At 40.1% G+C, this 27,237-nt stretch overlaps 2 protein-coding genes across 2 annotated transcripts; both read right to left on the bottom strand.

Annotated features, from left to right (window-relative positions):
- Window positions 1–733: 733 nt before the first annotated feature.
- Window positions 734–5,574, bottom strand: LOC149251627 (uncharacterized). Its single transcript, XM_089459516.1, has 8 exons — window positions 5,417–5,574; window positions 3,274–4,662; window positions 2,352–2,417; window positions 2,068–2,212; window positions 1,746–1,964; window positions 1,434–1,656; window positions 1,149–1,347; window positions 734–968 (listed from the first exon to the last, which is right to left on the bottom strand). The coding sequence occupies exons 2-8, from the start codon at window positions 4,425–4,427 to the stop codon at window positions 851–853; spliced, it is 2,124 nt and encodes a 707-aa protein (XP_089315642.1). The 5' UTR covers window positions 4,428–4,662; window positions 5,417–5,574; the 3' UTR covers window positions 734–850.
- On the bottom strand, window positions 2,361–26,423 carry LOC149251626 (uncharacterized). Its single transcript, XM_089459517.1, has 9 exons — window positions 26,269–26,423; window positions 24,126–25,514; window positions 23,204–23,269; window positions 22,920–23,064; window positions 22,598–22,816; window positions 22,286–22,508; window positions 22,001–22,199; window positions 21,699–21,820; window positions 2,361–2,417 (listed from the first exon to the last, which is right to left on the bottom strand). Exons 2-8 carry the CDS (start codon window positions 25,277–25,279, stop codon window positions 21,703–21,705), a joined length of 2,124 nt encoding a protein of 707 aa, XP_089315643.1. The 5' UTR covers window positions 25,280–25,514; window positions 26,269–26,423; the 3' UTR covers window positions 2,361–2,417; window positions 21,699–21,702.
- Between the last annotated feature and the right edge of the window lie 814 nt (window positions 26,424–27,237).

Below are 27,237 nucleotides of genomic sequence, written 5' to 3'. Positions count from 1 at the left end.
CATTCAAATGGCTCTTAGTGTGTTTCTGTAAATCCAAATGCTTTGAACAGATCATCAACTATGGCATGATTATTTCATTGGTCAAAGCAGTCCTCTCTAGTGTCAAAGACTGCCAAAGTTTCAGAGTTTATAGCAAGCAGCCAATCTATGTTTTAAATTAGTGTACATCCTTTTATCTTTTCCCAAACCATTTACAAACAAGTGCCTTAGGAACCACCCATACAAGATTTGAAGAAAACCTTAGTACATTTCTGTAAACTATACGACGTACGTTCATTTTCTTTTCTTTCTGAAAGCACTCAACAAGACACGGAGAACATACATAACAATAGGACTAGATTTTGTCGCTATTCAATAAGATTGCACATATTGTAACTGGAAATTCAGAGGATTAGCATATATTTTATTTTCAGAATTCTGACTTTTATAACTAAAACAAATATCCTTTGACATTCAAGCATTTTGAACTTACACATCTAAACTTCAAGAGATAATTATGTCTTACAACAATTTTAACATTTGAATAGATAGAAGCTACTGTTTTGTCTAATAGATTGTAGAATGTTCTTAATTCTAAGGACTTTTCAACAAAGACATCCATATTCACTTCATTCCAAAACTCAAGGCAAGAAACAAAATTGTTGTCTGAACTAAAGATTCAAAGGAATAAATGAAGCTAATGCCAAGAAGGGCAAGAGATGTGCAAGGCCAATAACATGATGATTATAGCAAAACTATTGTACAAAGGATGGAAAACCAATAGCCTTAGATCGTGTAAAATGGTACCGTCTATGTTACAAGCAGACTCAGAAGTACAGAAGAATCAGAAGTTAAAAAACAACTGACAAGTTTAATCGTCGTCAGTATCAAGTTTCTGCTTCTTCCATTTATAAGCAGCCTCCAATATTTTAAGGTTGGGAGCCATTGCTGACTCCTCAGGAAATATATAGTCATAGTACTCTTCATACCTGAAAATCAGGACAGATTTTACATATTTTAGCAGGATATACACATATTTATTGTTTCTGAACCTCCATAACATTTTTATTATTGGTTTCATATTTAAACATGGAACATATACAATATTGGGATATATTTGTCTAAAATAATAAACATAAAAAATAAGCCAGTGAAGAAGAATGACATACCCAGCAGGTGTTCCATCCTCTGACATTATTGCTCTCTTTCGTTTCAATTTTTTGGGCATTTTTTTCTGAACCAAACTTACATCACCCAAACTGCCAAAACTACTCTCCATATTAAGCCATTCTTCCAAGAGCATAAATCTTTCTTCTTTCTGTTCTGGAATAGATGTTCTCATATAATCAAATGCCCTTTCAAAAATGCCTGCACCATGATCCAAACATAAGTATATTATGTGAAACAAGCAAACCAAACCTAGGAAATAAAAATATCTGACATCAGTTACAAACCACGAGTGCGAAGGACACGTTGCCGATCCTGTTCCTCAAGAATTTCTGGATCTGGATGTTGGTCCTCTTCAGCAGACCTGGATTCTTCCTCAAGAGTGACGGAAGCTTCAAACTTTGCATAGCTGATCCAAACTTTCAAATGTTTTGTACGATCTAGTAGTCTTTCATACAGCTGTCTTGTTCTTTCATATTCACCCTCTGATAATTCAAATTCTATATAGGCCTGTAAATCAATCAATTGAAACCAGAGTCAGGGATGAATAGAAAAAAGAACCAATAACATCAGTATAATTCAGCTGTTCTGTCACAAACCTTCCATAAAAGCTCTGGCATGTCAAGGACAGGTTGAGCTATTGCTAATTCAAAAATTGATCTTCCACGTTCAGTCTCACCTAAAGACCTTTCCAGTTCAGCGAACTTAGTCCAAGCATAGCAGTTGGCAGGTGCCCACTCTAAATATTTCTGATACAGAATTCTGCAACGGTTGAGATTTCCAAGTTGCAGCTCTATCTCAATGTATGTTTTAAATATCTGTTGGAATCAGGCAGAAGCATTTTTTTACTTTTAGACTTTAAAACAACCCCCTAAAAGGTAAGACACTAAAAATTTATTGATAATTCATCCAGAAATTTACCTTGTCTTTTGGTGCCATTCCAATAGCATTGCCCAAGATTTGTCGTGCAGCCTTGAGGTTTTTTTGGCGTATCTCAAATTGTGCAGCTAACAACCAAATCTTTGCAAACGAAAGCTTTTTATGAGGAATGAGCTTCAAGCATTCCCTGTATTAAATTAAACCATAATTCTAAAATATTTCAGCATTTTTGCTAAGTAAACAACCCTATGCATAGATAGGCGTGATTGACAATCAGTATTAAGAATACAGAGGTAGAGCAACGATCTTATTTCAAGAAATACTACCTGTATACATCCCTTGTGCGATCTATGTCTTCAGCTTCAAGTTCCTCATATAACGCATAATTTATCCTACATAAATGAAAATGACAGTTAATTTCAAATACCAGACTTTGGCTTATATTCTATCAGATCTTTTGTATACAACCAGCATAGATCCATCTTAATTACGGATCAAACATTAGCCGAGAGGGATCCAATATCTTCGTGTGCAATATTTTTTTATGAACTGACATTATTTAAATATTTTGTATGGTTTATTAATTTTTTTTATGAACTGACATAAGTAAAATTTCAACTTTGATGACAGACGGGGTTACACATCATACTGGGCTGTAGAATGAACCTCTCAGCTCAACCAACCAGCAGTGGAAAATGTGGAAACTTCCACTCAAACAGGCCTATTCCATCGCCTTTGATGCAACCCATTTGATTATTCACCCTTCATGGAAACGAACTAGACAACTAGATGTCAATAGGAAGTTGGCTTACTTGTCTGGTTGATCAAGTGTATCTATCCATCGACCATGGAAAGAAACTACACCGCTAGATGCCAACCGGGAGTTGGTACACTAGTCTAGTTAATGCCAAATGGAGCGCTAACCAATCGACCACGGAAACAAATTACACAACTAGATGGCAACCGGAACTTAGTACACTAGTCTAGTTGATGGAATACTAAGCCATCTACCATAGAGACTAACTAGACAACTAGATGCCAACAGGAAGTTGGTTTGCCAGTCTGGTGAGAACAGAAGAAGTCCATGGTAATTCTGGCAGTGTGGCCCTTTGAGACATGTAGGAATGACAGGGAAAGAGAGAAAATTTACACCCAAGGATTTATTTATTTTTTTAAAAACAAATTAATTGAATCAAATAAAATAAACAAATAAAGAACTAGAAAACTAGTTGGGAATAAACATCTTACCATAAGTAGATATACCGTTGCCAGTAGCGTTTCTCCTCTGCAGGTGGTACATTTGCTATAGCTCTCTCATAAATCTCTCTGATCCTATCCTTGTTGCCGACACTTTCCTCGAGACGCACATAATCAAACCAAGCATCATAATTAAGCGGGTTCTTCTTAACCTCCTCCTCATACTGAAACCTCCTTTTGCCCACAATAACATCTTCAATACCTTCTCTGTCGCCATACTGTTTCTCAAACATAACAAATTTTCTGTAAAGATCTTCTGCCTGGCCTTTGGGTATATGGTCGAGAGCATACTTATAGATGCATCTTGCTCTTTCCATCTCTTTACAGCGCTCCTCGAACTCGGCAAAGGCAACAAAGAGCTCTTCCGTCTGCCCATCCTCCCCGAGCTGCTCGACTGCCCTCTCATAACACCGCCGGGCCTTCGCAACCTCCCCATTCTTCATCTCAAACTTGGCATAGCGAATCCAAGACTTGACAGTAGGGTGGCATTGCACATACCTCTCATAGATGGCCCTGGCTCTGTCCAGTTCATTATACCTGAGCTCAAACTTGATGTATGCTGCCCAGCCATGGTGATCGGGCTCCCAATTCATCCACCGCTCGAATACCTGGCGGGCACCGGCCACATTGCCGAGCATCTCCTCCATGTGGATGTACTTATACCAGAGCTGATCGATGCGGGGCAGCAGCGATACAGCCCGGTCCCAGACGTTCCTGGCATGGTTTACGAAGCGGTGCTTCATCTCCACCTCGGCATAGCGAAGCCACAGAGTAGGGTTTCGGTAATCGACTTCCAGGGCCCTTTCCCACACCGACCTCGCACGGGCGAAGTCCTTCTGACTCTCCTCCCACTGAGCGTATTTCACCCACACGCTCGTGTTCCATCTCACTCTCCTGATCAGGTCTTCGAATTCCTTCCTCTTTCGGAGCCGGTAATCCGCGAGCTCGCTCTCGTCAGTGATCTTCTGCTTCGGAGGTCGGATTTCAGCCTCCTGCCGTTCCCGGGCCTCCCTCAAGATTTGTTCCGCGGTTATCTGAATGGGTGCAGGGGTTTTATTTTTCACCCTAGTGGGCCGAGCCAGCTTAACCTCAGTTTCCTTCTTTGTCAAAAACCCTAATGATGGGTCTGCCTCTTTAGTCGCCATCTCCTCTCAGACACAAAAATATGCCTCAATTTGCCTAGCCTAGCAAAAATACTTAAAAACTCTTCAATCTGCTCCCTCTACAACGAAGCAGACTGATACAAATCTGTCCCGGAAAACTGTTTGTTGAGGAGGCGACTGCTCTCTATATTTCCAAAATTTTCAAATGTCTTTAATATTCATGCCCCATATGTACAATCTACATCGCCCCGAGATCGAATGTCGGCTCCGTTGAAAACTGGGGAAAGACAAGTGATAGTCGATCAATCAGTAATGAAATTCACGAGGCTATTGAAACTGCAAATGGAGTATCATGTAAAATTTGTGTCCAACAGAACCCTCACCCTCCAAATTTTCAAATTTATTGTCATAATCATTTGACATAACTACCAAATTGTTTCAACATGAACTCGCACTCTTAGAAAAGCCACAATTAAACACCAGACCAAAGAAAACAAAGCTTCACAAAACACTAAAAAGCCAACTAAATGGCTATTTCGGAGACCTCTCGGAAGGCCAAAGAAAGACACCAGACCAAAGAAAACCGAGATTCACGAACACTAAAAAACCAACCAAATGGCCATTTTAGAGGGGGCTGCGTCGCCAACTAAACCCAATTTTATCTGCACAGATAGCCCCTCAAGAGATGCATTGAATGTCATCGAGATACTTTTTATCATTGATTACTAATTTTTAATATTTCTAGTCTACTGAAACAAAAACAAATCTGACTGAATTTAAAGAATAACTCACTGTTATTAATTCATATAAGGAATCCAGGTAGGCATTTCAATGTCCTTTACAACAGGATACGTTATCAGCAAAGATCTTAGTAAATGTAAAACCAATAAATAAGAAATTCCAGAGTTTGTGGAAAGATTTCAATCCTAATCCAAAGCTCACGTTAAGAGCCTTAAGCTTTCATTTAACATAGAAGAGAGAATTATCATCTAGAAAAAAGCCATGTTCTCTGTCGAGATTCGAAATGGTACCTGTGTAACAGCGAGAGTTATGATAGACCTTGTATCAAAATCAATGTTACATTGGTCTCACGCAATGGAGTTGTCGAGGATTTAACGGATGCATTAATCCATTAAGCACACGACTTGGCCATCACGCTTGCGGAACGAAATTCTCAACAACAAAATATAATATGGATCATTTTTACCGAATAACTGATTTGCGCTTTCATATTATGTGTATTAAAACTAAAATCATTTGAAAAGATGTCTATTAAAAAATAAAAAAAAATAAAAAAAAAAATATATATATATATATAACATTTCTTACCTATTTAATTTTATGTATTTTTAAAATATTTAATAATAATACCAAGTTGTTCTTCAGTTTCTTTATATGGGAAGTATCATCTCCATTGGTTAAGTTTTAACTTTTACATTAATATTGTGATTTTGGTTAACTTTTATACTAATATGTGAATTTTTTTTAAGTATTTATTTTACTATTTACTTCTCATAAGTTTGTTTCTTTTCATGTATATATATATATATATATATATTAAGTTAAATGTTATTATGATTTTAATTTATATTCACAAAGTTTATTTAAATTAAGAATTTATTTTCTTCACTTTGCTCTTGCGCATATTTAAACTCTAGCTTCTTCTATCAGTGGCAACTTTAGAGGGGTGCCTTCCTCTCCCATTCCCCGTGACGAAGTTGTTTTTCTGACTATCGTGGATGTATTGGCATCGAAGCCTAAGAACAAGGAATCTAAATTTGTAAAAAAATTGAATCAATCTCATTGGTTGCCCTCCCCACGACAATGTGTAGAACATCGTTGGCCTTCACCGATCGAGCCCTTGTCGACAAATTTACAGGGATGTGGCCATCCCCTCGCTCAATGGATGCCTGGATAGACAAAAATTTAAAGCCAAAGGTGAAGGGAAACATTGGAATGTATGCATGTGGACATGGATTTTTTGCCTTCATGTTTGAACTAAAGGAAGATAAGGATGTGATCTTCAGGAATGGCCCTTACTTTTTTGGATCTCATGGAATGTACTTAAATAAGTGGTCTCTAGATTTCAATCCAAATGAGGATATGTTGAATGCAGTACCAGTTTGGGTTAAGTTACCAAGGCTCCCTCTCTCTTACTGGAGTGACGAAAGAGCTATTGGGAATAGAGTTGGGAAATACTTGGACAAGGCATAACCCAAACGCTCCCAATTTGCATGCGCTAAGATCTGTGTGGAAGTTGATTTGTAAAAGGGCATGCCTTCCCAAATAATAATTTCACGCTTGGGAATTGGATACATTGGCAAAGTCTTGACTACAGATCCCCTTCAAATGTCAGTTTTGCCATGAATACAGACATTTTGCTAGGGATTGTAAAAAGCCACTTCCAGCAAAGTCTCAGATCCAACGACAAATCATGCGGAGCAATGGAAAACTCAACAATGACGAGGAAACAAAAGGAAGGCAGCAACAAACAAGGCTCGAAACCCCTCAAAGAATAATGGGGCCTCAACATCATCAAATCCATTCGGCATCCTCCAAAATGACCAAGAGGACCCAGTGAACAATGACAATCCGAGTGAGGGTGAATCAATCATGAAAAAAGAAGAAGGTGAGATCAATGAAGTTGGGGAAACCCCGGGTGTCGATAATGTCATGGATCTGCAACAATCAGAGCCTCATTCAATGGAAGCGCATCTGATCCTCGAGATCATAAAGCAACTTGCAATGGAAGCGCACAATGCCCTGGTGGTTGCGTTTGAGAATTATCCTCAAAAGGATGTCCACGAGGGGCCTGTAATATCCCTTATCAGGGGTATCCCTCAAACACAAGCAAACTCCAACCAGAGATGGACTGGGAGGGCGTTTACCAGATATGTCGCCTCTAAAAAGAGGACGAGATCTGGAGGCTACCTGGCCCTTTCCAGACTCTGTCTAAGAGTATAGGAGAAAGACACACAAGTGGTATAGTAGTCGGGAAGCTCAAAGAGATAAAAATAACAGTAGTGCGACATACAATAATGTATACATGGAATATAAGCAGATACTCGAGAAATGCAGAGAGAAATGCTAAGCCATTTTATTATACTGAGTAATGGAAAGAGTACAAGAGGTGATCAGAAAGATAGCACCTCGACTTGCTCAAGGCAAGTGAAGAAATACACTCAGAATGGTAGGGAAATGGCCTCTCTCTGAACTGCATCCAAGCTGCCGGAGAACTGCTGTGTTGCTGCTACTTTTGGAATCAAGTGAGGATTTGGGGTTGTTCCTCTCCTCAGAAAATGCTGAAACTCTGGAATCAACCTCTGCTCAATAAACCCGGCAAAGCCCAGAAAGCTTTTCTAAAATAGCTGACCCCCGAAAATCACCCCTTGAGGATCTATGCTATCCCTCAAGGCTCTGCGCTGCCCCTGAAGAGAATCCTCCAAAACTCTACCCAAGACTCTGCCAAAATCCTCCAATCTGCAAGGGTTGATCCCTTGCTCAATCTCCAAGCTCAAATCCTCCACATAAGCCCAATCTGGAGCTCCTACCAAAAGAGACTATGTCCTCCCCTCTCAAGACTGCAGAGTCATCAAAATGCTTAGTTCCTCCTCAACTCCAGAAATCGCTCCTCCTGCAAAATACTGATGAAACTACCTTGCATGAGCAGGCACTCGAAGTCCCTCGGGGCTAAGGGTGAGATTTCCAAACAGAGACACTCGATGCACTAAACAGTGTTGCAGACAAGCTAAACAGCGAGCGTGCTCTAAGTCGAAGTGACTAGCTCAAATGCAACATAATCCAATGCCCCAAATGCAGAGGCTCCTCTCTCCTTTATATTGTTGGCCTTTCTCAAAACCCTAAGGCCCACCTCCTCCAACGTAACCTCTCTCTTGCCATGTGCTCTTTCTCCATCTGTGCAGTCCCTCCAAGTGTCTACGTGGGCCCCCTTCTCTACGTGGTCCTTTGGCCCCCTTGGCTCCCCTTTTAAGTTACAACGTTGTGCTACTAGGGAGTGACTTTATTCAAAAAGTGAGTTATGTCCCCCTTTCCTCACCTTTTTATTTATAAATAACTATAGAAAGCAAAATTGAACAAAATTGAATATTCCAATTAGCCATGGCTAATTAGGAATATTACAAGGCCTTTTGCCATAGAGGTTATTACCCGAAATATGGCGCAAAATTTAGTATGGGCAGAGGATGGTAGCAGTCACAAAACATAGAGCAATAAGAAAAAGAAGGGAAGACCCTATAAAAAAAACCACGTGAGAGCAAGAAGCAGAGCTTAATAAGAAACTTGACAATCAATCAATAAACACAAAAATATTAAAACCAAGACCAGTCAAAGATGCGGAGTCACCAGAAGTAGGAGGAGGAGCCCCTCAATTCCCTCCAAATAAATAATGAATATATTGTCCTGGAATATAAGGGGTTTAGGGGGCCCCAATAAATCCTTGTCAGTCAAAGACATGGTGAAGTAGGAGAAGCCTTGGGTTTTATTTCTTCATGAAACCAAGCTTGACGAAAAGGATATTTTTGTAGCAGTTAAAGCCTTTTGGAGAGAAGGTAATGACATCGTTCAAAGTTCCAGAGGTATGTCTGGAGGTATAGGTATTATTTTACGGGAAACCATTTCAAATATATAGACAGTATGCAAACTCAAAATTGGATAATAATCATTTTGGAAAAGAAGGACACTAGAGAACAAATCCCCTTTATCAACGTCTGTGCACTTGTGCTATATGGAGAGAAAGTGTACTTTTGGGACTCTTTGAACATTATTAAAGAGAAATATTTCCACCACAACTATATAATGGGAGGGGACTTCAACACAATGCTCAAATATGTAGAAAAGAAAGGAGGGAGCATAGTTCGATATCCCTTCAAGGAATATATGGAAGATCTAATCCATGAATGGGATCTAATTGCTCTGCTCCCAAAGGCCAGTAAATATACTTGGTTGAACCGACAAACTAGAATTAATCATATTTCGGCTCGACTTGACAGATTTCTTATCCACATTAGTTGTTTGCTAAAGGGTTTGGAGTGCACTTCATCAATCAAGGTGTAGGGATATTATGACCATCTCCCAATCACATTATTAATGGATCAATCGGAAGATTTAGGTCCCATCCCGTTTAGGTTCAACTCAGCATGGCTACAAGAGGACAGTGTAATGGATAATATAAGGCAAGAATGGAAAACCCTAGTCTTAAGATCGCCTTCCTTCGCATAGGAATCCAAGTTAAAGATGGTGAAGCATGCATTGAGGGAATGGCTTAAGGAGAGTTATAAGTCGCTTGGGCAGAAGAGGAAAGAGTTAGTAGAGCAGTTAGAAAGTCATCAACATCTAACAGAGAATAGTCAGGTGGAACCATGGCATATAGAAAAGGAACAACAACTCACAAGGGAAATTTTTAAATTTAGTCGATAGGAAGAGGAACTACAACTCATTATTATTCCACTGGCCTGTTCCTTCTGCTACGCTGCTCCTGTAGCTTCTCCACCTGCATGCAGAACGCTGCTCTCTCCCATACGTTGCTGAAATTCCAGTTCTTGAAACGCTCCATACGCTGCTCTCTCCTATACGCACAGTGCTCGGCTTCTCTTGACTGCATTTATCACTGCTCATACGCAGTACTCATATATTTGTAACTCCTACCCTGCCATAACGCGCCCAGGTTCATCGTCAGATATTGATTGCTCTGCTCCATCTTTTGAAATAGTTGATGGGAAACCAATGACCTCTTTCGCTGTGTCTGGCTGCAGCATGGTGATTTGAATTATAATAGTTACAGTTCGAGAATACCCATCTAAGAATGCATAAAGCCATTTGATGTTTCAGCGCTGACCATATACAGATGTTAAAGACTCAGAAAGTGTTGCCTATGGACCACTGTTTAAATATTGGGTATGGTACATATTTTCCCATTGATGCTTGAAATCGCTGTCGAAATCGTGGTTTTGGAGAATGGATTCCCTGTCGTACCTCTGAGTGGCGCCAAACAGGTTATCCATCTATACCTTGCCTCCTTCTTCGACGTTCCTCTGCAAAACCAACCACTGTACCACCACTATTTTCTTTTCTTGCTCCATTATTTATGAGTTGAGGTCTTTTGAAGAATGCGTTGGTTACACCACCACTTTAGCTTTCCGTCTTTACTACTCAAGTCATACGTATTGTAGCTCCTCTTCGATGACCAGGAAAACGCGTTGGCCATGCCTTTTCCACGCAGAGCATTCAAACGCTGCTTAACATCGCTCAAGTATAGGCCTTCATTTGAAGACAGCGTAACTTCCATGAAATGGGGATGTTCAAGCTGACCATTCCTGCTAAGATAATACAAGACCTGAACTCTTCTGGGCATAAACTTTGATTTGGGTTCGATCCAGCTGGGCTTTGCTCGGTCTGGGCTGAGCTCTCTGCTCTGCTGCTTGGTGATATTGATTTATTGGAGTGTAAGCTTCACTTTTCTTTGAGAAATCTTCCAAAGGCTAAGGCTGCCCTAACTGCAGTCAGAACAGCTGCAAATGCGATATATGTTCCGCCTGCTCAACAGGGGACTATCGCTACGATAATCAGAGGAGCAACTCTGCCACTCAAGTGGTCGATCACGCACCAGAACTGAAGGATCCAATAACCGCTACGAAAGCTTATTTTTCAGAGACGCGTATGAAGTCACTTTTCTTGTTACACATTCTCTTGTTCACAGTTTCGTTTAAATGCAGTGGGTCCTGATGCACGTATTCAAATACATGTGTTTGTTACCTTAACTCAGGGTGGATATTGTGGTTTGCTCTCACACTAGTTATTCTATGTATTATTGGAAACGACAGTCTTTCCATCGTTGGCAATAAATCTTTTAAAACAAAAGACAAACCCTGATGAAAAACATAATCTTAAACGGTAGCAGCTGTGGTATGAGCGAACATATCTTGCTTTGTGCTACTGTGCTCTATCTGTACAGTATTAATATATTTGGCTAGTAAATGTAAAGGACTTTAATATCTCTCTATTTTGATCCTAAATGTACATAGAAGATTGGATGTGGCCATGACGTTTGCGCACAGAGTAATCCAAAAAGCAGCAAAAAAAAAAAACGGTAGGGGAAGCAGATGTCAATAGGGAAGCAGCTGTAAGGCTGCTTTACATATTATGTAACAGGCTTGAGATTTACTTTATTTTTTTTGGCTAGTAGTATGGGAAGCAGCTCATTTAAGGAATCCAGTGACAGCCGCAAATAAGATTCTATGTTATTTGGTTATTCAACTAGGAGTTTTGGTTTGAACTGTTCTTAGAGACAGTGTTGAACAAGTATCTAACTAAATTCATTCTAAAAGGCAGGGTTTTGCAAGCATCTGACATTTATTTGAGAAGGAAGCGATATGTGGGTTCCATAAGATTGGAGATCTTATTCTTAGCTAGGACCTGAAAGAGTGTATATATGGTTAAGCTGATTTGGCTTCTCTTGCAGTCCTAGCAGATCAGGGGTGGCTTCTGTTTATCAGCTAATTTTTTGTACATATCATGTATATTACTAGGCAAGGCATATGATTGTTGAGGTATGAATGTGTGGTATTATATGATATGAAAGCATCCTATGCGTCGGTCATTTTTCTTGTCGATTCATGCTCCTCCTTATACGGCACTGATTACTTTATGTTATTTCAAATGTGTTGGAATATGATACTTATATAACCAAACACAACTGAAATCGAGAACCATCACTATTTTTAAAGACAAGTGCAATCTTTTGAAGACAAGTGCAATCTGTTGCAAAATCCAATTGTATTGACATATTGCGAGTGAGTGTTGATTTTTCTCTACAAGTTGTGATCAGTTTCAAGTGCAATTTGACAATGAATAAAATAGCCAGAATTGGTGAAGTATTGGAGTTCTTAAAAACTCTGATACATTCCTCTGATCATGGTACAGTAAGAATAAGCAAAGCTTCTCTTGTTGACATTAGAACCTGTTTGCATAATGTACAAGAGAATATTGAGTTTTTGCAGCTTGAGACAAAGCTACAGCAGGAAGAATTACAACAGTTGAGTCATCATTCTAAACATGTTTCTGTTCAGAACAATAAAGCAGACTCCCATAAACAGCAAGTCAATATTGTTCAAGTTCATTCAGATTCAGTACCCAATAAAGCAGCAGCTGTACATGCAGATGCAGAAACTCAGTCTGCACTTCCCAAGCCCATCATCAGACCTTGGGAACAACTTGTCCACAACAAGCACAGAACTGGTCTTGGATATGACAAGGACTTGTCCTTTCATATTCTAGACTATGCCAAGCCCATTCAGTTTCAGAGTGCCGGATTCATTCATGACAGTTCACCTGCTCCTCATGACAGTTCAGCTTCAGCTGTTCCAGATTCTACTCCTCTTCCACAGCAACAACAACAACCAAAGATTGTAAAATGCCAACACTGTGACCGAGTTGGCCATCTGAAAGATCACTGTTTTGATCTTCATCCATGTAAGCACTGTCATAAAACCAGCCATTCTTCACACAGGTGCTTCAAAAATAAACGTCCTGCAAGAACAAAGATTCATCTTGGATGGATCGCTTCTTGGCAATGGGCATCAACAGCCAAGAAGATATTCCAAACGCATGTTAGAACTTGTTCTAGAGTATTGAACAGTCTTGCAGTTGAGTTTTCTCCATCTTCTCACCTTGTACCTGACAGGGGGGGAAATGATGGTCATCTACAAGCTTCAAAGTCACATCAAGCGAGCCTGAGCCACAACCTGCCACACCAGTTTCAGAGTTGTAGCCAGAGACAAAGATGCCTGAACATGCCTTCAGTTGGCAATCTGGGACACTTCCTCTAGCAGAAGACTCCAGCTTCTTGCCAGTTTTGGAAGAGTTCCAGGAATTACAGAGTTGTTGGTCATCCTTAAACCATCACAGATTGAGAACACTTCCTCTAGCAGAAGACACCAGCTTCTTGCCAGTTTTGGAAGAGTTCCAGGAATTACAGAGTTGTTGGTCATCCTTGAACCATCACAGGTTGAGACTTCCCTTTTCAGGTTGAAGTTTTACCTTTTATGCGAGGTGAGGCCTCCCTTTTATGGTTGAAGGTTTCCCTCTTTAAAACAATAGGATCACTTCCTCTAGCAGAAAACTTCAGTTTCTTGCCAGTTTTGGAAGAGTTCCGGGAACTGCACTAAGCGTTCCAGTGTTGGTGGTCATCCTTAAACCACCGCCCTTTTTACCAACATTTCATAGAGCACATTCAGCCTAGTGCTGCCATGCATTTTTTGCACATGTTGTATTACAGCTCTCTTCTTGGACTCATACATAACCCTTCGGATTAAGGGGGGGAATGTTGGACACCTAATCCTAAATGGTTAGTGTGGAAGTTGAATGGACAAAAGCAGTCCAAGAGACCTTGGGATCTGAAACCCAAGAGTCACATAATGTACTATAAATGTAAATCATTTATCAATAAAAATTGAATTGCATGTTTTATCTTTCATACTGTCTTGGCTGTCCATGTGTGTTTAACATTAAGGCTGAAGAGAAGGAAAGTTTATGGTTGAAAATTCTGGAAAAGGAAACTTAGTGGAGGCCAAGGCCATAAGAGTGACTGAACACCAAATTTCAAAGAGTCACAAGTGTGAGCAAGATCATTTCCAAGGAGGTCACACGAGCCAAGGAGTGCACAAGGTCACACGTGCTAGAGGCTTAACGCACAAGTCGTGTGTGTGAGGCTAAGGAAGGGTGATGCAACACGTGAAAGAATAGGTCAAATTTTGGAAGGTCGCACGAGTGAAAATCGAAAGTGCAAATCAAATTTCAGGGAGCCGAGTTTTCCATGTTTCATTTGCTGTAAAAAATTTGAATTTCTCTATGGCCAATTTGCCTATAAGGGATCCCTTATTTATTTTGAGAAATAAAAGTGAAGTATGGTGAGATTTCTAGCTTGGGCGGTACTCCAAACCCTAGGCTTGAGGGTTGTGGAGGCGTTGGTACACAAAATTCTTTTGTGGGCTTGAAACCCAAGCTAGGGGTTTCGTACCCATCGATGTTGGGGCCAAAACCCTGATGAAAATTTGGCATGTGGGCAATGGAGATGATAGAGCACTCCGAGAGCAACTGGAGGAAACGAAAATCATCAAAATCTGACATGTAGAAATGGAGATATGAATTTTTGAATAATTGTGTGGGTAAATATGTCATAAGATCAAGTCGACCTTAGTTCAAGGAGCCCTTCTTGATAGGTTAGACGTCACCCTAGAGAAAGCTATATAAAGGAGTGAGGAGAGGCCTCATTCCTCACATCCAAAGAGTATCCACATCAAAGAAAGAGCTCTGATTTGGACAGCGAATTAGGGACACAAGGGCAAGAGCACAAGTTCTAGAAGGTTATCTCTGTAATTTGGTGCGAGTTACCCTGTGGAGGATGTCACAGGCCTGAGGAGGCTTGGGATTGCATGCTACATCAGTCAGATGGTCAGAGTATCTTGTTGAGGGTAGATTGGTTGTCGAAGGACTAACACCAAGCCCCAGTTTTGTATTCTTGTACTAGTGGACTAATATAACGAAGAATACTAGCAGGCTTGGGATTGCATGCTACATCAGTCGTTGTCCCTGGTACAGGAACCCTAGACTATTGTATTATTTAGTTTGACTTATTAAACAAAGTTGGGTTGAAAATTTGTAAAAAGTTGTCTATATTTTGTGCACTAGTAGATTTACTGTTGTTTATATTCTATTGTGCAAAGTAAACTTGTTGTGATACTTGGTTTGGTAGCATCAGTGATTTAAGATTCTATCCTAGACACTAGTATTGGGAAAAACAACATGGTATCAAAGCGTCTCTGAGCTACTTTGAAAGGACAGTGAATCAGAGTGTGCACAGTGAAGCAGCTTAGAGGGAGTTGTGGTTGTCTAGATCATCGAGCAAAGGGTTCAAATGAAGGCATGGAGGTGTGGTCTTGACTGGCTTGCTAGCGAGATTGGTTAGGATTTCTGGTGGATTGATGGAAAGCCTGGTGAACAACAGTTTGTTGTAGGGCAGATTGGTGATCATGGACTTTTATTGATTTGCCATGGATCATTGGGACAGCTCGAGCATTGTTTTGGCATGAACGAGATTGGTTTGATCAAGATTGCTTCATGTGATGGACTGCAAATTGGCAGGCTAGAGTCTTCATCGGATTGTGCTTGCAGGGCTGAGCTAGTGGAGATCGTGTAGGCTCATAGGAAGCCTAGCCTCAGAGGGAGCAACACTATGGAGGTTTGGGATCTTCAGGTTCAAATGTGATGAGGCAAGGCACTACCGAGATTGTAGGGTTCATTCGACAGGGTATGCTATAATGATGGACACTAGATGTGCTAGTCTCGTCGGAGGTTCTCCAAACCCTAGGGTTTGGCTTGAGGGTTGTGGAGGCATTGGCACACAAAAGTCTTTTGTGGGCTTGAAACCCAAGCTTAGGGTTTTGTACCCATCGATGTTGCGACCAAAACCATGATGAGAATTTGACATGTGAGCGATGGAAATGATAGAGCACTCCAAGAGCAATCGAAGGGCACGAAAATCATCACAATCCGACATGTAGAAATGGAGATATGAATTTTTGAATAATTGTGTGGGTGAATATGTCATAAGATCAAGTCGGCCTTAGTTCAAAGAGCCCTTCTTAATAAGTTGGACGTCACCCTAGAGAAATTTATATAAAGAAGTGAGGAGAGGCCTCATTCCTCACATCCAAAGAGTATCCACATCAAAGAAAGAGCTCTAATTTGGACAGCAAGTTAGGGCAACAAGGACGCAAGGGCAAGCACACAAGCTCTGGAAGGTTATCTTTGTTATCTTTGTAATTTGGTGTGACTTACCTTGTGGAGGATGTCGTAGGCTTGAGGAGGCTTGGGAGCCCTGTTTGGTGTGCCTTGTCACTAGTTTTGGGTGCATTCTTCTTGCAGACTTGGAGTCGTTGTCACAAAGGTGAGTATTGGGACTATTTGTGCATATTGCAGTGATGTTTTGTATGTTGTTTAGGCTGCAAATCATGGTAGTTGCAGCAGCGTTAAGGAGGGGAATTTGATTGCGCTGAGATGCCTAGGAGAGACCTCCTATCCCAACCGCAATCGTCTCAGGAAGATCACAACCAAAACAAACCCTTCTTCCATGACTTTAGGGCAAATTTGTGTCGCTGGAGTTATAGGTAAGTTGTAGGGTGTTGTAAGGAGGTTTCCTCAAGCTCTACCACTGTGTTATGATGCCTTGAATGGACAACAAGAAGAGGAGCCCAGTTGGAGAAGGTTACCATAGAGTTTGAGCAAGGGTTGAGGGTTGTTAAGGGTGCCCTAACTAGACTTGCAAGTGCACAGATCCCAAGGCAAGGTGGCAACAGCAAGGAGTTGCAGATGTCATCTTGTTTGATGACTGGATGCTAAAGGATGAGTGTCCAAGGAGAGGATTGATTAGTGGAGTCTATGAGCAGCCAAGAGGAGGGGTTTCCTAGGTGTTGGATGCCATAACTAGGAGTAGATGCTACAGCAAGGATTGGTCAATCGTGGTCTATTGGAGGGCAACATGAGAGTGGACCAAGTGTGGACAGTGGACTAGGCATTTATGGTTTTTTGGAAGGCAACGTGATAGTGCCCAAGTTGGAGCCCGGTGTGCAGCACTTTGATGGACAAAAGTATTTTCTAGAGTGGCAATTAAAGAGCTCAAGGGTCTAATAAGCCAGGAACATTTTGAGCAGCACTAGATTTGTCGTGCAGAGAAGGACATCTACAGCAGAATATGGGCGGTCCTCCTAGCCCGTGTTCATTGTGAGAGATGGGCATCATGCAGTGATAGGTGGCAACCCTCCATGCCCTATGTTACTCTTCATTGCAGCAATGCAAGAAGACTATAGTGGACTGAAGTCCTTGAGAAGTTGAGCAGCAGCAGTGGGTAGATGAGAGTTGTTCACAAACGGAGTTGTGAACAACTCGACAGGAGTCTCAATGTGTTGTGCCCTTGATGGACTAAGGCACAACAAGTAAGCAGATTAGATAGTTGGCATTTAGTGGCTAGATGGACTTGGATCACTGATAGAGGCAGTGTTGTATATTGGGAGCTGAAGGTACAACCGAGAGGAGTTGTGATTGCATGTTACATCAGCCAGATGGTCAGAGTATCTTGTTGAGGGTAGATTGGTTGTCAATGGACTAAAACCAAGCCCCAGTTTTGTATTCTTGTACTAGTGGATATTTGAGGGCCATTATCCCTGATACTAGAGCCCTAGACTGTTGTATTATTTAGTTTGATTAATATAACAAAGTTGGGTTGAAAATTTGTAAAAAGTTGTCTATATTTTGTACACTAGTAGATTTATTGTTGTTTATATTCCGTTGTGCAAAGTAAAATCGTTGTGATAGTTGGTTTGGTAGCATCAGTGATTTAAGATTATATCTTAGACACCAGCATCGAGAAAAACAACATGGTATCAAAGCGTCTCTGAGCTACTTTGAAAGGACAGTGAATCAGAGTGTGCACAGTGAAGCAGCTCTGAGGGAGTTGTGGGTGTCTATATCATGGAGCAAAGGGTTCAACTGAAGACATGGAGGTGTGGTCTTGACTGGCTTGCCAGCGAGATTGGTTGGGATTTCTGGTCGATTGGTAGAAAGCCTAGTGAACAACAGTTTGTTGTATGGCAGATTGGTGATCATGGACTTTCGTTGATTTGCCATGGATCGTTGGGACAGCTTGAAGATTGTTTTGGCATGAACGAGATTGGTTTGATCGAGATTGCTTTGTGTGATGGACAGCAGATTGGCAAGCTAAAGCCTTCATCAAATCGTGATGTTGCATATACAAGATTCGAGGGTTTGCATGAGTGGTATTTGATCCAAGAGGATGAGTGCTTGTAGGACTGAGCTAGAGGAGATCATGTAGGCTCGTAGATAGTCTAGCCTCAGAGGGAGAAACACTGTGGAGGTTTGGGATCTTCAGGTTCAGATGTGATGAGGCAAGGCACTACCGAGATTGCATGGTTCATTCTACAGGGTATGCTAGAGTGATGGGCACCAAATGGGCTAGTGTCGTCAGAGGAGGCTTGGAAGGTAATCCAAACCCTAGGCTTGAGGGTTGTGGAGACATTGGCACACAAAAATCTTTTGTGGGTGATGTTGCAGGCCAGGGAGGCTTGGAAGCCCTGTTTGGTGTGTCTTGTCACTAGTTTTGGGAGCGTTCTTCTTGTAGACTTGGTGTCGCTACCACAAAGGTGAGTAATGCAACTATTTGTGCATATTTCAGTGGTGTTTTGTATGTTGTTTGGGCCGCAGATCATGGTAGTTGCAGCGGCGTTAAGGAGGAGGATTTGATTGGACCGAGAGGCCTAGGAGAGGCCTCCTATCCTAGCCGCAATCATCTCAGGAAGGTCGTGGCCTAAACAAACCCTTCTTCCATGAGTTTAGGGGAAATTTGTGTTGCTGGAGTTAGATATGTTGTAGGGAGTTGTGAGGAGGTTTCCTCAAGCTCTACCACTGTGTTATGATGCCTTGAATGGACAACAAGAGGAGTAGCTCAATTGGAGAAGGTTACCACAGAGTTTGATCAAGGGTTGAGGGTTGTTAAGGTTGCCCTAACCAAACTTGCAGGTGCAAAGATCCCAAGGCAAGGTGGCGACAACAGGGAGTTGCAAATGTCATCTTGTTTGATGATTGGATGCTAGAGGATGCGTCCGAGGAGAGGACTGATTAGTGGAGTATGTTAGCAGCCAAGAGGAGGTGTTTCCTAGGTGTCAGATGCCCTAACTAGGAGGTTCCCAAGAAACTTGAAACCCTTCTTCACAATCCTTGCCATTGAGAAGAGAGTGCCAACAAAGATGCGATCTTCAGTCTCCTTACACCCTAGCTCTGATACCATGTTGGGAAATCAAGAATCTTGTATGTTATGTTAGACTTTCCTTACTTGATAATTACTTATGACTATTAGTTGGCCCTTTATTACTTTTATTTCTTGTTCATCAATCAATTACCAAAAAAATGAAGATCAAAGAGACTAAGTACACAAGATATAGGCTCCAAGTTAGTGCAAAACCCCTCCAAGGGGAAAACCCAAAAAGAATACTTCTCTTCTTATAGAATATGTTCAAATTGAGACTTCCAAGACCCAAGACCAAAGCCACAATTCTTCCCAAACACCAAGCCAACCCAATAAGAAGATCAAAGTCAACGAAGATCAAAGCAGCTTCACCTCAAAGTTTCGGCCCTACAACAAGGTCTACAATTTCAGTCTGCAATTTCAGCCTTGCAACAAGGTCTACAATTTCGGCCTGCAATTTCAACCTTGCAACAAGGTCTATAATTTCGGCCTGCAATTTCAGCCCATGTAACTTGTCCAAAAACCCTAGAGAGCTTCGCATGTGTGGACTTAAAAGAGAGCTTTCTCAAGAGATCTTTCTTCTTCAACCTCTTCCTCTTCTTCTTGTCTTTCTCACTCTTCCTTCTTCACTATTACAGTTCGAACTTGCTTTAGTGAGTGATCCAAATGAGTCGAAGTCCTTATTTATAGCCTTTTGGACAAGTCAGATAAGCCTCTTTAGGTCGACTTGGTCTTGGAGGATAATTTTGCTTTCTTGACTCAAAAATAATTATTTTCTTTTGTTACAATGAGTCCAAATGAGACTATAATAAATGACAAAAATCGTTTATTGACCTAGAAGACCCTAGAAGCATGAAGAACATGCTTCGACCTAGACTTGAGCATGAAACCCACACTTTGATAAATAAATAAAATTATTTTTCTTCTTTTCAATATATAAAACATACCATGTCATGTTTTACAAAGGTCTTTATGAAGACTGAACCTAGTTACATTCTCCAACACTAAAGAAAATATGAAGAGAATGCACCACCAACACGAGAGCAATACAATTACACTTATAATAATGCATAAGATCAAGTGGGCCCACTTACTCAAGAAATTGTTTCATTCTTCAAAACTCTAATCATGAGCATCCATGAATGTTGTAAAGCAATTCAAAAAACATCTCCTCAAGAAGTCAACCTAATTATTCATCCATAGCAAATGTAGAAGAAAAGAAGTAAATGTAGGCATTGGGCAAGTAATTCTTCTCCGCGAGTTCTAGCAATGAATCCAAATGAGAAGTGCTTCTCTTATTTATATGAGAGATTCTCTTCTCATTAAAATGAAAATATCAAACAACCATTATCTCTTTATAAGCCCCAAAGATCAGGCATAATACATAAAACATCCATGATAGAAGAGTGGATGTCAAAATACCCCCAAAGATGCTCCCAAAGTGAAGAAACAATGCTCATGTGCCAAGTCATCCTCCATAAATTCATGAAAAATTCACATGTGTGGCACATGTGGTCTCCAATAGGTGGAAGGCTTATTCCAAAGTCATGTATAGGGGCTCCAAAGCGAAACATTCCATCCAAAGGGAGCAATGTTTCATCCAAAAGGTGCTAGATCACCTCCATGTCTATGTACATTCAAATGGCTCTTAGTGTGTTTCTGTAAATCCAAATGCTTTGAACAGATCATCAACTATGGCATGATTATTTCATTGGTCAAAGCAGTCCTCTCTAGTGTCAAAGACTGCCAAAGTTTCAGAGTTTATAGCAAGCAGCCAATCTATGTTTTAAATTAGTGTACATCCTTTTATCTTTTCCCAAACCATTTACAAACAAGTGCCTTAGGAACCACCCATACAAGATTTGAAGAAAACCTTAGTACATTTCTGTAAACTATACGACGTACGTTCATTTTCTTTTCTTTCTGAAAGCACTCAACAAGACACGGAGAACATACATAACAATAGGACTAGATTTTGTCGCTATTCAATAAGATTGCACATATTGTAACTGGAAATTCAGAGGATTAGCATATATTTTATTTTCAGAATTCTGACTTTTATAACTAAAACAAATATCCTTTGACATTCAAGCATTTTGAACTTACACATCTAAACTTCAAGAGATAATTATGTCTTACAACAATTTTAACATTTGAATAGATAGAAGCTACTGTTTTGTCTAATAGATTGTAGAATGTTCTTAATTCTAAGGACTTTTCAACAAAGACATCCATATTCACTTCATTCCAAAACTCAAGGCAAGAAACAAAATTGTTGTCTGAACTAAAGATTCAAAGGAATAAATGAAGCTAATGCCAAGAAGGGCAAGAGATGTGCAAGGCCAATAACATGATGATTATAGCAAAACTATTGTACAAAGGATGGAAAACCAATAGCCTTAGATCGTGTAAAATGGTACCGTCTATGTTACAAGCAGACTCAGAAGTACAGAAGAATCAGAAGTTAAAAAACAACTGACAAGTTTAATCGTCGTCAGTATCAAGTTTCTGCTTCTTCCATTTATAAGCAGCCTCCAATATTTTAAGGTTGGGAGCCATTGCTGACTCCTCAGGAAATATATAGTCATAGTACTCTTCATACCTGAAAATCAGGACAGATTTTACATATTTTAGCAGGATATACACATATTTATTGTTTCTGAACCTCCATAACATTTTTATTATTGGTTTCATATTTAAACATGGAACATATACAATATTGGGATATATTTGTCTAAAATAATAAACATAAAAAATAAGCCAGTGAAGAAGAATGACATACCCAGCAGGTGTTCCATCCTCTGACATTATTGCTCTCTTTCGTTTCAATTTTTTGGGCATTTTTTTCTGAACCAAACTTACATCACCCAAACTGCCAAAACTACTCTCCATATTAAGCCATTCTTCCAAGAGCATAAATCTTTCTTCTTTCTGTTCTGGAATAGATGTTCTCATATAATCAAATGCCCTTTCAAAAATGCCTGCACCATGATCCAAACATAAGTATATTATGTGAAACAAGCAAACCAAACCTAGGAAATAAAAATATCTGACATCAGTTACAAACCACGAGTGCGAAGGACACGTTGCCGATCCTGTTCCTCAAGAATTTCTGGATCTGGATGTTGGTCCTCTTCAGCAGACCTGGATTCTTCCTCAAGAGTGACGGAAGCTTCAAACTTTGCATAGCTGATCCAAACTTTCAAATGTTTTGTACGATCTAGTAGTCTTTCATACAGCTGTCTTGTTCTTTCATATTCACCCTCTGATAATTCAAATTCTATATAGGCCTGTAAATCAATCAATTGAAACCAGAGTCAGGGATGAATAGAAAAAAGAACCAATAACATCAGTATAATTCAGCTGTTCTGTCACAAACCTTCCATAAAAGCTCTGGCATGTCAAGGACAGGTTGAGCTATTGCTAATTCAAAAATTGATCTTCCACGTTCAGTCTCACCTAAAGACCTTTCCAGTTCAGCGAACTTAGTCCAAGCATAGCAGTTGGCAGGTGCCCACTCTAAATATTTCTGATACAGAATTCTGCAACGGTTGAGATTTCCAAGTTGCAGCTCTATCTCAATGTATGTTTTAAATATCTGTTGGAATCAGGCAGAAGCATTTTTTTACTTTTAGACTTTAAAACAACCCCCTAAAAGGTAAGACACTAAAAATTTATTGATAATTCATCCAGAAATTTACCTTGTCTTTTGGTGCCATTCCAATAGCATTGCCCAAGATTTGTCGTGCAGCCTTGAGGTTTTTTTGGCGTATCTCAAATTGTGCAGCTAACAACCAAATCTTTGCAAACGAAAGCTTTTTATGAGGAATGAGCTTCAAGCATTCCCTGTATTAAATTAAACCATAATTCTAAAATATTTCAGCATTTTTGCTAAGTAAACAACCCTATGCATAGATAGGCGTGATTGACAATCAGTATTAAGAATACAGAGGTAGAGCAACGATCTTATTTCAAGAAATACTACCTGTATACATCCCTTGTGCGATCTATGTCTTCAGCTTCAAGTTCCTCATATAACGCATAATTTATCCTACATAAATGAAAATGACAGTTAATTTCAAATACCAGACTTTGGCTTATATTCTATCAGATCTTTTGTATACAACCAGCATAGATCCATCTTAATTACGGATCAAACATTAGCCGAGAGGGATCCAATATCTTCGTGTGCAATATTTTTTTATGAACTGACATTATTTAAATATTTTGTATGGTTTATTAATTTTTTTTATGAACTGACATAAGTAAAATTTCAACTTTGATGACAGACGGGGTTACACATCATACTGGGCTGTAGAATGAACCTCTCAGCTCAACCAACCAGCAGTGGAAAATGTGGAAACTTCCACTCAAACAGGCCTATTCCATCGCCTTTGATGCAACCCATTTGATTATTCACCCTTCATGGAAACGAACTAGACAACTAGATGTCAATAGGAAGTTGGCTTACTTGTCTGGTTGATCAAGTGTATCTATCCATCGACCATGGAAAGAAACTACACCGCTAGATGCCAACCGGGAGTTGGTACACTAGTCTAGTTAATGCCAAATGGAGCGCTAACCAATCGACCACGGAAACAAATTACACAACTAGATGGCAACCGGAACTTAGTACACTAGTCTAGTTGATGGAATACTAAGCCATCTACCATAGAGACTAACTAGACAACTAGATGCCAACAGGAAGTTGGTTTGCCAGTCTGGTGAGAACAGAAGAAGTCCATGGTAATTCTGGCAGTGTGGCCCTTTGAGACATGTAGGAATGACAGGGAAAGAGAGAAAATTTACACCCAAGGATTTATTTATTTTTTTAAAAACAAATTAATTGAATCAAATAAAATAAACAAATAAAGAACTAGAAAACTAGTTGGGAATAAACATCTTACCATAAGTAGATATACCGTTGCCAGTAGCGTTTCTCCTCTGCAGGTGGTACATTTGCTATAGCTCTCTCATAAATCTCTCTGATCCTATCCTTGTTGCCGACACTTTCCTCGAGACGCACATAATCAAACCAAGCATCATAATTAAGCGGGTTCTTCTTAACCTCCTCCTCATACTGAAACCTCCTTTTGCCCACAATAACATCTTCAATACCTTCTCTGTCGCCATACTGTTTCTCAAACATAACAAATTTTCTGTAAAGATCTTCTGCCTGGCCTTTGGGTATATGGTCGAGAGCATACTTATAGATGCATCTTGCTCTTTCCATCTCTTTACAGCGCTCCTCGAACTCGGCAAAGGCAACAAAGAGCTCTTCCGTCTGCCCATCCTCCCCGAGCTGCTCGACTGCCCTCTCATAACACCGCCGGGCCTTCGCAACCTCCCCATTCTTCATCTCAAACTTGGCATAGCGAATCCAAGACTTGACAGTAGGGTGGCATTGCACATACCTCTCATAGATGGCCCTGGCTCTGTCCAGTTCATTATACCTGAGCTCAAACTTGATGTATGCTGCCCAGCCATGGTGATCGGGCTCCCAATTCATCCACCGCTCGAATACCTGGCGGGCACCGGCCACATTGCCGAGCATCTCCTCCATGTGGATGTACTTATACCAGAGCTGATCGATGCGGGGCAGCAGCGATACAGCCCGGTCCCAGACGTTCCTGGCATGGTTTACGAAGCGGTGCTTCATCTCCACCTCGGCATAGCGAAGCCACAGAGTAGGGTTTCGGTAATCGACTTCCAGGGCCCTTTCCCACACCGACCTCGCACGGGCGAAGTCCTTCTGACTCTCCTCCCACTGAGCGTATTTCACCCACACGCTCGTGTTCCATCTCACTCTCCTGATCAGGTCTTCGAATTCCTTCCTCTTTCGGAGCCGGTAATCCGCGAGCTCGCTCTCGTCAGTGATCTTCTGCTTCGGAGGTCGGATTTCAGCCTCCTGCCGTTCCCGGGCCTCCCTCAAGATTTGTTCCGCGGTTATCTGAATGGGTGCAGGGGTTTTATTTTTCACCCTAGTGGGCCGAGCCAGCTTAACCTCAGTTTCCTTCTTTGTCAAAAACCCTAATGATGGGTCTGCCTCTTTAGTCGCCATCTCCTCTCAGACACAAAAATATGCCTCAATTTGCCTAGCCTAGCAAAAATACTTAAAAACTCTTCAATCTGCTCCCTCTACAACGAAGCAGACTGATACAAATCTGTCCCGGAAAACTGTTTGTTGAGGAGGCGACTGCTCTCTATATTTCCAAAATTTTCAAATGTCTTTAATATTCATGCCCCATATGTACAATCTACATCGCCCCGAGATCGAATGTCGGCTCCGTTGAAAACTGGGGAAAGACAAGTGATAGTCGATCAATCAGTAATGAAATTCACGAGGCTATTGAAACTGCAAATGGAGTATCATGTAAAATTTGTGTCCAACAGAACCCTCACCCTCCAAATTTTCAAATTTATTGTCATAATCATTTGACATAACTACCAAATTGTTTCAACATGAACTCGCACTCTTAGAAAAGCCACAATTAAACACCAGACCAAAGAAAACAAAGCTTCACAAAACACTAAAAAGCCAACTAAATGGCTATTTCGGAGACCTCTCGGAAGGCCAAAGAAAGACACCAGACCAAAGAAAACCGAGATTCACGAACACTAAAAAACCAACCAAATGGCCATTTTAGAGGGGGCTGCGTCGCCAACTAAACCCAATTTTATCTGCACAGATAGCCCCTCAAGAGATGCATTGAATGTCATCGAGATACTTTTTATCATTGATTACTAATTTTTAATATTTCTAGTCTACTGAAACAAAAACAAATCTGACTGAATTTAAAGAATAACTCACTGTTATTAATTCATATAAGGAATCCAGGTAGGCATTTCAATGTCCTTTACAACAGGATACGTTATCAGCAAAGATCTTAGTAAATGTAAAACCAATAAATAAGAAATTCCAGAGTTTGTGGAAAGATTTCAATCCTAATCCAAAGCTCACGTTAAGAGCCTTAAGCTTTCATTTAACATAGAAGAGAGAATTATCATCTAGAAAAAAGCCATGTTCTCTGTCGAGATTCGAAATGGTACCTGTGTAACAGCGAGAGTTATGATAGACCTTGTATCAAAATCAATGTTACATTGGTCTCACGCAATGGAGTTGTCGAGGATTTAACGGATGCATTAATCCATTAAGCACACGACTTGGCCATCACGCTTGCGGAACGAAATTCTCAACAACAAAATATAATATGGATCATTTTTACCGAATAACTGATTTGCGCTTTCATATTATGTGTATTAAAACTAAAATCATTTGAAAAGATGTCTATTAAAAAAAAAAAAAAAAAAATAAAAAAATAATATATATATATATATATATATATATAACATTTCTTACCTATTTAATTTTATGTATTTTTAAAATATTTAATAATAATACCAAGTTGTTCTTCAGTTTCTTTATATGGGAAGTATCATCTCCATTGGTTAAGTTTTAACTTTTACATTAATATTGTGATTTTGGTTAACTTTTATACTAATATGTGAATTTTTTTTAAGTATTTATTTTACTATTTACTTCTCATAAGTTTGTTTCTTTTCATGTATATATATATATATATATTATAGTTAAATGTTATTATGATTTTAATTTATATTCACAAAGTTTATTTAAATTAAGAATTTATTTTCTTCACTTTGCTCTTGCGCATATTTAAACTCTAGCTTCTTCTATCAGTGGCAACTTTAGAGGGGTGCCTTCCTCTCCCATTCCCCGTGACGAAGTTGTTTTTCTGACTATCGTGGATGTATTGGCATCGAAGCCTAAGAACAAGGAATCTAAATTTGTAAAAAAATTGAATCAATCTCATTGGTTGCCCTCCCCACGACAATGTGTAGAACATCGTTGGCCTTCACCGATCGAGCCCTTGTCGACAAATTTACAGGGATGTGGCCATCCCCTCGCTCAATGGATGCCTGGATAGACAAAAATTTAAAGCCAAAGGTGAAGGGAAACATTGGAATGTATGCATGTGGACATGGATTTTTTGCCTTCAT

The sequence above is a fragment of the Pinus tabuliformis genome, chromosome 7 (assembly GCF_031772625.1).
Source record: "Pinus tabuliformis cultivar Carrire ecotype Pingquan chromosome 7, CPIR1, whole genome shotgun sequence".
NCBI lineage: Eukaryota > Viridiplantae > Streptophyta > Pinopsida > Pinales > Pinaceae > Pinus > Pinus tabuliformis.
This window is presented reverse-complemented; position numbering and strand designations above follow the sequence as displayed.